This window comes from Mytilus galloprovincialis, chromosome 4, assembly GCF_965363235.1.
Source record: "Mytilus galloprovincialis chromosome 4, xbMytGall1.hap1.1, whole genome shotgun sequence".
Classification (NCBI taxonomy): domain Eukaryota; kingdom Metazoa; phylum Mollusca; class Bivalvia; order Mytilida; family Mytilidae; genus Mytilus; species Mytilus galloprovincialis.
The window spans coordinates 7,565,874-7,579,213 of NC_134841.1; the positions used below are offsets into that span (position 1 = coordinate 7,565,874).

The 13,340-nt window shown below is 31.8% G+C and overlaps 1 protein-coding gene across 8 annotated transcripts in view; it reads left to right on the forward strand.

The window, feature by feature from the left end:
• LOC143071266 (FERM domain-containing protein 5-like) overlaps nt 1–13,340 on the forward strand; it is a 68,115-nt gene that overhangs the window by 12,211 nt on the left and 42,564 nt on the right. For 6 of the 8 annotated variants that reach the window (XM_076245466.1, XM_076245468.1, XM_076245467.1 and 3 more), the window contains exons 3-5: nt 6,374–6,416; nt 7,183–7,212; nt 12,553–12,631. In XM_076245466.1, the coding sequence (XP_076101581.1) occupies nt 6,374–6,416; nt 7,183–7,212; nt 12,553–12,631 (152 nt within the window). The remainder of the gene's footprint in view (nt 1–6,373; nt 6,417–7,182; nt 7,213–12,552; nt 12,632–13,340) is intronic. The other 2 variants (XM_076245469.1, XM_076245473.1) reach the window with 1 other exon arrangement.

Here is a 13,340-nt window from a genome sequence, read left to right on the forward strand (position 1 = left end):
TTCCAGCATTTTGTCCACATCTTTGTTCGTAATAAAATATGTTTCCTCACCGTCAGAATCAAACATTGTATTTTCTTCTTCGAACTCTTTATATTCCTCTAGTTCCTCTGATAGTTCACTGTTCTTTTTTATAAGTTCTTCCAGTATTTGATTTGTTTCAGCTTCTGACACTTTGTTTTGGTCTACAGTTATTGAGAGTTTTTCATTTTCCTGCTTTAAATCTGATGTTTGGTCAATGAATTTGGTAATTATTTGCCGAGCTTGAATTATTTCATTTACTAGTTTTTCTAATTGAGACTGTAATTCATTCACATGATTTTGCTGGTCAATTTGATTATCCTTGTATTTCTGCTTAACATTTTTCAGTTCTGTTTTAATCACACATGTTACATCCAAATATTTTCCAAAATTTGCATCCTTTAAGTTCGAAAATGGTAGTTCACGACATGTTTTCTTGTTCTGAATGTATGTGTCCATTCTCTTCTTGTCTCTTTGAATTTGCCTATTGCTTTTTTGCTTTGAATTCAATGCATTAAGTTCCAATTTTGGTTTATCACTAGTTTTGCACATCCTTGCATAATGTCCTATTTTCTTACACTTATAGCAACTCCTAGCTAATGAATAACATACTTTATATAAATGTTTATTTCCACATCTTCCACATGTTGGCATTGTTGGTAGCTGGCAAGGAAAATAGTTCCATTGTCTCCACTGTGGTTGGAATGAGTAGTTCATATTGTCATTAAACGAAGTTTCTCTTCTTGGGGGGTAACTCGCTGTGCTGCTGAGGTTGCCGGAAAAGGCGGTCCTCCACCATGTGTAACCAAGAAAATCCAACAGTCTATAACTAGGAGACTGATATGAGGATTCGGTCACAACTAAATGTTAAACCTAAATAACCATGCACCATAAACTAGCAGTAATACACAGAAGATTAATTCCACTTAGTATATAATTTATTTCCAAGACTGGAACTTGTCACCAAGCCTGTGACTTCCAAACTTATCTATTTTACAATACAGTACAATATATATATATGAGAATTAAACAATAAGCTAAGATCAATTGTTACATAATAATGTGTTGACAAATATAAACAAGTTATTATCCAGATAAAGAAAGATAAATAATTAATACAACTCTTTTAGCAATGTCTCTAATTTAAGAAGGATAAAGGATTAAGCCCTGAGGCATTATTGTCACTTTGATTGTAAAATGTCCATTATCAATTAGATATATATTAACTTATGTCCAAGTAGAATATATAATATAAAACATAATTAATGATAAATTCTTTGAGTCTCAACATTAACATTAAAAACCTAAACACATTTGAAAGTCATTTTAACTCTGTCATACATTATGTGACAGTGCAAAAAGCAGCTTCGTTTATTATTTTGGACTTTAATTTAAAATTCTCTAACCGAAGAGGCGGCCGATATAGATAGTGCTAAGTCCGAGGACGGACTTAATTGGGAGGAGAGGCATATGTGACAGTGCAAAAAGCAGCTTCGTTTATTATTTTGGACTTTAATTTAAAATTCTCAATTTTGAAATTTTAGACTTTAATTCATTGTGTTTTATAATTCATATTATTTTATAGTTTCGTTTCTATTTACATTTCATATCCAGGACCTAAAATCAACATGCTTTGATGTGCAATTTAATTCTTAGTTTGGACATTGAGTGACATGTTTCAATCTGTTAGCTAATTAGTGACATTTTACCTTATTCATAATGTATGTTCTTAATTGTGACCAATATTACTCAAATTAACTGTTATTTGTTATGTCTATACTTGTTAATTCAATTGTGTATAAATACTTGTTTATAATTTCTATAAGCAAGATTTGGACTCAGGACTTTACACTGAACACAGTCCATCTGTAATAAAAGTATTAGTATTCCATGCTGAATTATTGGTTTATTCGTCGCTAGTTCCAGAGTCTCAGAAGTTAGGTTTCACCAGAGTTTCAGTCTCAGAGTTCTCATTGCTATTCACAGCAATCATTCGTTGTGTGATCAGGTGCATCACACAGTTTCAGTAACAAGAGGCCATTCGGTCAGGCTCTTGTTGCACAACCTCACAAGTCACCCAGTTTCCCCGGTGACAGTGTTCCATCGTAGTATTGTTGTTTTCTTCAAAAGACTTGTAGTATTTTGTTGATTTTAACAGAAAGCCTTGCAGCACCTTTTTAATATGACCTTGCAATATTTTTAATGTTTTCAATCATTATACGCTGAATATATGTAAACTGTTTGCAGATTGCTGAATAACAAGGTTTATCTTCATTCATTCTTATAGTTCCTAATTGAGGTTATGTTGTATGAATGATGATGAATTTTTAGAGAATCTGTGAATATTTTCCATATGGGTCTGGTTTGAGAATGAATTCTTTATAACGGAATACCAGAATGTCTGTTCTTTTTTCTGTACAGGTCTTGTATGACTAGCTCTGTTTTATTTTTACTCCTAAATCTCCAAAAACAGTTTTTGTAATCTTAAGGTTTCCAAATATGTAAGATTGTTATGTTTCTTTTATCAAGTTTTAAAAACCATCCATATGGATAGTCATGACAAAAGCAAGATATATGAATGCAAAAATATGGATAGTATTATAATTCGTCATACACATATATTGATTTATTTTACAAATTGTTTTTCATGTGGAACACAGTTGAAATGTGGTGATTACTTATGCATATGTTTATATTTACATGTGTCTGCATAAAATTGACATAAGACTTACAATGTGTTGTCATGCTTGTGGTTTTCACTTGTGCAAACATTTTTATCTTTTATGTCAAGGCAATGATATCTTTCATAATGTTCCACTGGCTCACAAAAAAGTGACATATTTATTTTCTAATTGTCCTAAGACAGCAGTGTTTGTTCTTACTCTCTTTTGAAATTTTTACTGAATACTGATTTATATGCGAAAAACAATCTTGTTATGTGCTGCTGTAGAATGTATATGATCTTTTTTTCTGGTAATTTAGTTGCAACTTGTTCTTTCTAGTGCTCTGGCTTGTTATGCACTCTCTACAAGGGTTTCTATCATGTACATGTATGATATAGTTGAGGGTTTTAAATACTGGCCATGGCCATGGGAATTTAACTTTGGGGATTAAAAAATGGGCAAAGCCATCATTTAAAAAAATCATAACTTTTTTTATTTGTGTTTTGAAACACCATTCATAAATACAACTAAAATAATATGTATGAATGTTATTCACATGTTTCAAGTGTTTTTGTCAACACCCACACTCCATCCTGAAGTTAAAACTTGAAAACATCAATGAATTTGAAATATAGATGTCATGCATGGTGTATGGTATACCAAGGTATTTTTCAATACACATTATTCATTAGATTATATGACAGTTTGTCCAACTCCTAGGGGAGGCTCATTGTACTTGGTTGTAAAATAAAACTTAAAACATCCATCAAAAACATTGAAATTTGTCATTGGTCATACTTCAATAACCACCTGTACCTGAGAACAGATCTTAGGCAGTTATCCAACAACTTAATGTCATTTCTACATTAAAAATTCACTTAGATCTTGAGAATTTTACTTTAAAAAAGGATGCTAAAGTATGTAGATATTGATGCTAAAACTCATTTTCAGTCTCTGAATAAAACCTTTATTTAGCTTTGATAGAATTTTATAAACATATGAGAAACAAAATACATGATCTAATTATACTAGATTGGAATAAGTTTTGCCAACACATAAGAATATGTCAACTAATGAAAAGCAAAAAAAGTGACATACACATCTCCTTGGCAGTTTATTTTGTTGTCCAAAAATAGTTTGATGGTTGACTCAACACTCATGAAGGGCTGAATTCAGTCAAGAGCCATCCTCCAATGAGATATTTGCCTAAACCATGTAAACATCTTACTGAAAGTTTTGTCATGAAAGCAGTACATCTCTGTGTTGCCATTTACCTTCAAGATAGCAGTACATGTAGCAGACTAAGGGTTCCCAGTGCCGAAAAGGCAGTCTTACTACTTTTTGATCCCATTGACTCTTTCATAGTCTGTTTAATTGAAATAGGTCTGTAAAAATGGGACGAAGAACAATAACTTTAGAACTTTTCTAATGCATTTTAGGAGCACATCTCTGTAAAATGTTAAAATACCCCAATCCTAGGGCTGGGTTATAGTTCATAACCTTGTCTGTTTGTTTATCCATTCATCTCACCAATTGTTTTGTGACACTGTTACTTGAATACTTAATTGTGACACTGTTACTTGTACTACTAAATTGTGACACTGTCACTGTTACTTGTACTACTAAATTGTGACACTGTTATGTGTACATGTACTACTAAGTAGAGTCTGATAGTCTTTATATTAAGTCAGAAACTTGTTTCGTTGTAACATTTGAATGCTCCTCATTTCTGTCACATTTGACTGTTCTGTATTTCTGTCCGACACCTACTTCCTGTTTGCCTGAATTTATCAACATACAGAATGTACTTTAAATTTTTCATCACCCCTTTCTCAAGCATTACATTTTTTGTACAGAACATTAGGACTTTATATTCAGTCAGCATCTTCTGAGAGCTTTTCAGATCTGTCAGACATCTTCTTCCTGTTTTCCAATACTTTGATTTACGAGTGGGATCTGCTTAGAACGACAACACTTGCATTCTTGTTGTTTGTGATTTCAATTTCATTTATTTTCCTAACATAAAAGTAATTCCAGTCCATTGAACATCAGGTTTTATCTGCAGGTATACATGCATCCTGCTTCTGGAATAAGATGATAGATAGTATTAGCAGACATAAACATGCAGACAAAATCAATTCGATTTACTACTTATTGAATTCTTGTCTGTCAGGCTTAAGTACAGAAAAGTACTTTGGATCTATCTCTTAGTAGGCTGTTGGTTATTTGTAGCTACTAAGGTCATTAATGTACTATAACAATGCTATCAAGTGTTATTTCTCAACATCAAGGCAAGACACCTTGACAAGATACAATGTTTTTATAGTCAAGGTGACAGCAAAGTATGGTAAAGGAGAAAATAATTTTTCTGTCTTACTAAGTGTTGACTGTCTTCTGGTCCGAGACCACAATTGTCGTCCCTTGATTTTTGTTGTCCACGAATGTAGTCCTTAGTGTGGACAGTGTGTTACTTGCCAATTTTTTGTATACCCCTTCCAAATGTATTTCTCCATGTTTTATGCCCCAAATAGCAAGTCAAGGGATGAAATGACACTGTCAAATAATTTGGGTCATGAATTTTAAAGTAAAGTAGTGATTTGGTCCAGTTGAAAAAGGTTAAAAATTAGCACTTTGGAAGCTGTCAAAAGATTTCAAGACCCCCTTAACATAAAATTGTCCATATTTTGAGTTAGAGCCAATGACGTTTTCTATAATTTTGATATAATTTGTCCCGAAAGAAGTATAACACACTGTGAAAATTTTATTGAGAAAGCGCAGGTGGGATTTTTTTAATTTGCATTTATTGTCTAAAAGAAATGTACTATGTCTCGGACCTTCTGCAGATCTAGCAAAAGTGTTATCTTTACCAGTATATTTGCTTGCTTCTTTTAACTTAAAACGATGCAGTATTAGAATCTAATATAAATTGTTTTTTAACCTAACAGACTTATAAACAGATAAATATATGTTTTGATTGACATTATCTACATTATATTTATTGATTTAAAATGTATTTTGATTATAACCTTCAAACTATTTTTGAGTTGAAAGATTACAATTAAATTACATGCTTGTTTACCTTAAGCAATAATCTTAAGGCCATATTTGAGGGTCCATATGCATGCTTGTTTACCTTAAGCAATAATCTTAAGGCCATATTTGAGGTTCCATATAAATAAATTTAGGAATAGAGAAAAATAGACTAGAACTTAAAAAGTAGTAAAAAAAAAAAAAAAAATGTGATTTTAAAATATGAAGAAAAGAAAAAATTGGCAAAAAAAAAAAGGAGGCTTAATTTTAAGATAAAGGATACAATAAGGAAGGTCCTACATCCTCCATTTCATGTCCATAAGCACCAACTTGTAAAAAAAGAATGATAAAAAAGACGCAAACTACAGAATTATCAGCCATGTTAGCAGAAAGTTTTAGCTGTCAACTAAAAATAGTTCTCTGTGATATAAAGGTCACTTGACATTTACTTGTTAGATCTATTTACATTTTATTCACTCTCTCATCTCACCAAACTTTTACATAAAATATGATGGTGGTATCAGTGTTGCTATTTTTATGGCTCAACTATTGATTCTGTGAGATAAATGCAGAAATAATTATGGAGATTGTGTGTCAAAGTAATGTTAGTTCATTTTTTATACCTTTTGTAATTAATTTAATCTTATTTTTTCTCTTTTCAGCATTGGTTAGATCCTTTGAAGGCCGTTTATAAACAGCTGAAAGGTGGGTAGCTCATTGCTATGATAATATGCTGGTTTGTAGGGATTTTTTTAAGCTTTAATTTTTTTATTCCTCTATCTTTGGTATGGGGAATACAACTTTCTAGTGCCATATGTATCAGAAAAAAGCACCAAGCTTCAATCACTTCTATGTTAGATGAACCGGTTGGTACATTTGTTCTACCTCAAATATAGAAAATATTGCTTGTTTTACATGCAGCATTTCATTTTCAACATTTTTGTAAAGATGTGTATAAAAAGTCAACTGTCCTTAATTAGTGTGACCATCTTTATTTTTAGTCAGTGGCCAGTCTTGCATACAGAAAAAAAAAATAAAAAATTGGCGTCTATATCTAGCGATTTCACAAAAAAAAAGTTATAATCAACATAATCAAATTAAAACAAGTAAAACAGTTAAACCCCCTTCTAGTTTGCTTTTGTTTGTTTCTTAGCTTTTATTTTATCTAAATATATATATAGTCTTAACACCCCATGTACATGTATATCATATTTATTTATAATATACTTATATACATGTAATAAGTGTATATCTAAAAGTTCTGATGGAGGATATTATATACTTATATACATGTAATAAGTGTATATCTAAAAGTTCTGATGGAGGATATCTTATAAATTTTTGGTGCTTGTATTAAAAGTAGACTTTAATTAATATCCAATATCTTGATTGATAAAATTGATACATCAAATTAAAATTACAGTGGTTGCAAAATTCAAAAATGCTGGTGTCAATGTGTAATACATTTCAGATATTCTTAGACAAAGCACTGAATCTTGGGGTAAGGCATTAATAAATCTGTCTCTGAATTTCAACATAAACTTTTTCTATTTTTTAGTGAATTTATATATCTCTCTTTAATTAAGATGACAATGTTTATTTTACAATGTACTTGTAAATGATACAAAAAACAAAAAAAAAGATGCATTTTCTCTCACAGTTTGCTAATTTATAACTCTTAATAAACATGACTTTTCACAACTTGTAACCAAAACCATAGACTGAACTGTCAAATTAAACTTATTGGATTTATTATAATATATTTTAATTCTTTAATCCCCATATTGTTGCAATGACTGTGAAGCATGTTACAGACAGAGATGCACAATGTTAAATGGAAAAAAACCCTAACATTGTACCATTAAAGTTTATTTGATTTAAGGTCTATTTCACGAGCAACTAGTTTATCTACATATAGATTTAAAAGAGTAGATTACTTTGACATTTTACAGTTATCTTTACTTTACTATTGCATGGATTCTTCTCATTAACTCATGTTTATTCAAATTAACCTTATCTCATCTTTAAATTAGGCACACATTTAAATTAAAACAAATATGTTAAAAGTTTTGAAACATTTACTCTTAAATCTTTATATCCACACTCTTCAACTGTGATTTTAATCTTTTGTTTAAACCATTATATATAAATATTCTTTTTTCAGTTCTTTGTGTAAATATAAATTGTGCCATTGTCTCAGCTACACAAACCAGGAGTGTGTTGAGATGGCTGAGTCCTATTATTTAACTCTTTCTGTCTTGCCCGTCATCCATATTGAAATAGGCAAAACATGTATACAAATCTTATGTAGTTGGAAATGTAAGTTATTTGCAATATGCTTACTGGTGGTACACTGTAAACAAACCAAACCATACAATACAATACAAGCAAGTCACTTGTCCTTCAAATCAATTCTGAGGTTCAATAACCTACATGTATGTTTTGACCAAGGTTCACATGATTTTGACCTTATTTGCATGGTTTATTGATCATGGTCGTCTTGCTTGTTTTTCATTTACTGTAAGAAATTTGCCAACTGTTTGTGGTAAGGTGACCTGGTGTACATGTCACTATATATAGAACTAATACATGTCAGATGATGGTGATGCCCCCTTGTGGGTTTTATTCATGTAGTTTGACATTTATTATGCAGTTATGTAGGCAAGACATTTCAATGTGCCCACTCTTGTTTTTTAGGGGAAGTTTGTAAGTAGATTTTTTGGCTTGTCTGTTCATGCATGGATAATTTAAGCTTACTACAACTGATCATTGATGTGTGAACAGTATGGGTAGGCTGTTTTATTTGATTTTAAATTGGCACTAATATTTTCAGGCTAATTTCAGCCCATTGCCCCTCCTATAACTACTGAATGGATTTTTGTTTATCTTTCGACATCAACACCTAATTATGTATGAATGAAGCAAGTTGTAAGATAAACATTATCAACCCAACAACACATAAAAGTCAAAAAGACCTCCAAAGGTCAACAAAAAGACCTCCAAAGGTCAACAAAAAGACAAATTATGAACAATTGTAACAATGGGATACCATCAACACTTAGAGTTTGATATAACTAGACTTGCGGACTGTTTACTTGGGAAGAGTAGTTTAGAAAGTAACAGTCAAGTGAAGACACATATATACATAGAATGACCTTTTTTTTTATTTTAGGAAGAAATGGCTTCTACGTCAAGGTCTTGTACAAAATTATCATTTTTTTTCTACAAATATGTCAGTGTTGATGCTACTCCTCTATACTTTTTATACGCTATTTATAGAGCATATTATGGTATACCGTTGACCTTCCATCTGATCGTTTGTTCGTCCGTCTGCCTCGCTTCAGGTTAAAGTTTTTGGTCGAGGTAGTTTTTAATGAAGTTGAAGTCCAATCAACTTGAAACTTAGTACACATGTTCCCTATGATATGATCTTTCTAATTAATTTCAAATTAGAGATTTAACCCCATTTGCACTGTCCACTGAACATAGAAAATGATAGTGTGGATGGGGCATCCGTGTACTATGGACACATTCTTGTTTAGTTTTAAGAGCTTCTGAAATGCTTCCATCTGAACTCTGTTGTCTTACCTTTTTATGAAATTACTATACTGTAGCTAGTAACTGAAAATCTGTCAAAATTTAAATACCTTTTGTTTATTAGACATCAACCAGCCATCAACTAAACTAAAGTGAATTAAATTTGAATAAAACTTCCATATTTATACTGCAAGGGAATATTATGTCAAGGATTTTTAACATAGTTTTATGTTTGTGTAATCCCATAAATAATTGTAAAAATATTCACAATTCCATCATGGAAATTATGAATTATTCATTCATTTGTATGTAAGAGTGTACAATATACCATAACACATAATTGTACATGTGAATTGAACTTGTCGATTTGATGATAATTTTTTTTACTATAGATTTTATATCAGACAGCACATTTTATTGATAAATTTCCTTAAAGCATACCATATTGTATGTTTTCTGTGGTTATTTTACATGATTGTATTATGGTTGCTATGGCTACCAAGGTGAAAAATCTTCACAAACAGGCTACGCCCAGTGTTTTTTCTCTCAATAATTCCTAGTATATTAAGCATGTAAAGACATGGATGCATCTGTCAAAAGGTGACATACAATTTTCCTCTAAGTCACTTGAAATCAGATTGAGCTTTCTACTTAAAACCAGCATGAATTTAAACAGCTTATTTTCCCAGTATGAAACCAAGAAATAAATGTAGCTGTGTTTGAATGGTATATTAATATTTGTCATGTAAATTAATGGGATCAGAAAAGAACAACAGATAGCTTGTCTATATTTTCAAATCAGTTTTTGTCGAGCCTGCAACTTTTGTTGCAGTAAGCTCGACATAGGGATAGTGATCCGGCGGCGGCGGCGGCGGCGGCTACGGCGGCGGCTACGGCGGCGGCGTTAGCTAACTTCTTAAAAGGTTTATATTTTAGAAGGTGAAAGACCTGGATGCTTCATACTTTGTATATAGATGCCTCATGTTACGAAGTTTCCGTCAGTCACATGTCCAATGTCCTTGACCTCATTTTCATGGTTCAGTGACCACTTGAAAAAAAAGTTCAGAATTTTTGTAATGTTGAATTCTCTCTTATTATAAGTAATAGGATAACTATATTTGGTATGTGCGTACCTTGCAAGGTCCTCATGCCCGTCAGACAGTTTTCACTTGACCTCGACCTCATTTCATGGATCAGTGAACAAGGTTAAGTTTTGGTGGTCAAGTCCATATCTCAGATACTATAAGCAATAGGGCTAGTATATTTGGTGTATGGAAGGACTGGAAGGTGTACATGTCCAACTGGCAGGTGTCATCTGACCTTGACCTCATTTTCATGGTTCAGTGGTTATAGTTAAGTTTTTGTGTTTTGGTCTGTTTTTCTCATACTTTATGCAATAGGTCTACTATATTTGTTGTATGGAATGATTGTAAGGTGTACATGTCTAGCGGGCAGATGTCATCTGACCTTGACCTCATTTTCATGGTTCAGTGGTCAAAGTTAAGTTTTTAAGTTTTGGTCTTTTTATCTAATTTTATATGCCAAAGGTCAGCTATATTTGGTGTATGGAAATATATTATGATCTATATGTCAGTCCCGCAGGTTTATTTGACCATGACCTCAATTGCACGGTTCATTGCACAGTGTTAAGTTTTTGTGTTTTGGTCTATTTTTCTTAAACTATAAGTAATAGGTCAACTATATTTGTTGTATGGAACTTTTGTTAGCTGTACATGTCTGCCTGGCATGGTTCATCTGACCTTGACCTCATTTTCATGGTTCATTGGTCTTTGTTTAGCTATCTTGGTTAATGTTAAGTTTATGTGACAGTTGTAATAAAGCTTTATACTTAGGACTATCAACATAATATCAATGATTAGTAAAGAAGGCGAGACATTTCAGTGTGTGCACTCTTGTTACAACAGTAACTAATTTGACTTAGCCTCTGTAGCCTCTGTTATTGAGTCAAAATGTCTATATCATTTGATTGGTATTATTTTCCAGTAAATTGTGGACTAAGGCAACCAGTGCATTTCGAGTTTAAGTTTTCAATACAAATTAGACATGCAATCTCTGCCAGAAATCAAAGCTTTGGAATATTGCTAAGATGTAGACTGCTGTGTTCCTTATGTCTAAGGGGATTTGATTCAGAGATGAGTCAGAGGAAATATTCTTTGACATGAGTGTAAACTAAATAAAAATTATATATCAAAATTGAATATTATAAACATCTTTTATATAAGAAATGCAAAATTTTTAATGTCAATTGGAAAAATATACTTCCTTCACCAAGAAACTACACTAGTATAATGTATTTGGCTATTTTGTCAGTTTTTCCCTCAGATTCCATTATCATAATGTTAGCTACATTTTTAACGACCAAATTCTTGTTCAGAGTAAATTTCTTAGTAACTGTCTATGAATGTATGGGGAAAACAAGAGTGAAAGATTCTATACTTTGTATATTGAAAAACTTTTGTAATTTGGTAGATTTTTCAGGATGTGTGTTAGAATGCGAAATGTTTACATTAGCTATCTAAGACAAATAAATGTTAACCCTGGGGTATATCTGTGTTATCTAATGTTAGTTTATATGTGTGAATTATAGATAATTATATTATCATCAATGAGAAATATACGATAAGAATCCCTCCTTTATATATAGGTATTTTACCCCCACTGAATGATAGCAATATTCAGTGTTAAGTGCAGTCTAGACTTCAGCCTAAAAAAGGACCGATTTGGACTTCATAGGTATGACTATAGTTCAGTTCCCAATTTGTATGAGTTGCACACCCTGTCTCTCCCGATTCTGTCAAGCTGCACATCCTGTCTCTCCCGATTCTGTCAAGATTATTCAATTTTGCTTATTAATATATTAAAAAGAAATGCCAAACACTCAGTTAATGATATTCTATTCTATAGGCATGAAATTATTGGCATGATCTTCGCCAGTTTTCGGACAATAAAAGCATGGTATTTTTCTGCGTAACACTTTCTTAATAAAACAATTCAACATCTAAGAAACTCTTGAACTTGCTCTTGTGCATAAGCATGTACTCATCAATGACGAACTTGAATGACTTTGAGATGAATAGCAGCCTTGAAAAAGTGGTTTTCTGTCTAGAAGATTGTATACCATGTACCCTAGAATGGTTTTGTAACTATGATTTATATATACATGTACTTCCCTCAATTATTAGTAAAATATTTTCTATATATTATGTCTTTTATAAAGTAAGAAAATGACAGATATAATTAAAATACTACTTTTGCTTTGTGCTAAATGTATATATATTTTCAGGTGTAAATCCAACAGTGCTATGTTTTCGTGTGAAGTTTTATCCCGCAGATCCCATGAAGCTACATGAGGAAATCACAAGGTACATATAGAAAGTGTAACATAAACTGTAAAGATGGTGAAACTCAAGTTTTCAAACAAACAAAAATGTGTCAGAAACGTCAGCAATGCTGTGTAACAGCAAAATTATGGAAATAGGCTCACTTTCAGTAATGTTTTTTTTATTGAAAAAATATTCACTAAAAAGAATTTGTAAGGGCATGTATTTTGCATTGGTTTAGTTTGTGATTGTGAAAGCACATATTTTGCATTCACAGTTTAGTTTATGATTGTGAAAGCATATATTTGGCATTGGTTTAGTTTGTGATTGTGAAAGCACATATTTTGCATTCACAGTTTAGTTTATGATTGTGAAAGCACATATTTGGCATTGGTTTAGTTTGTGATTATAAAAGCACATATTTGGCATTGGTTTAGTTTGTGATTGTGAAAGCACATATTTGGCATTGGTTTAATTTGTGATTGTAAAAGCACATATTTTGCATTGGTTTAGTTTATGATTGTGAAAGCACATATTTGGCATTGGTTTAGTTTGTGATTGTAAAAGCACATATTTGGCATTGGTTTAGTTTGTGATTGTAAAAGCACATATTTGGCATTGGTTTAATTTGTGATTGTAAAAGCACATATTTGGCATTGGTTTAGTTTGTGATTGTAAAAGCACATATTTGGCATTGGTTTAATTTGTGATTGTAAAAGCACATATTTGGCATTGGTTTAGTTTGTGATTG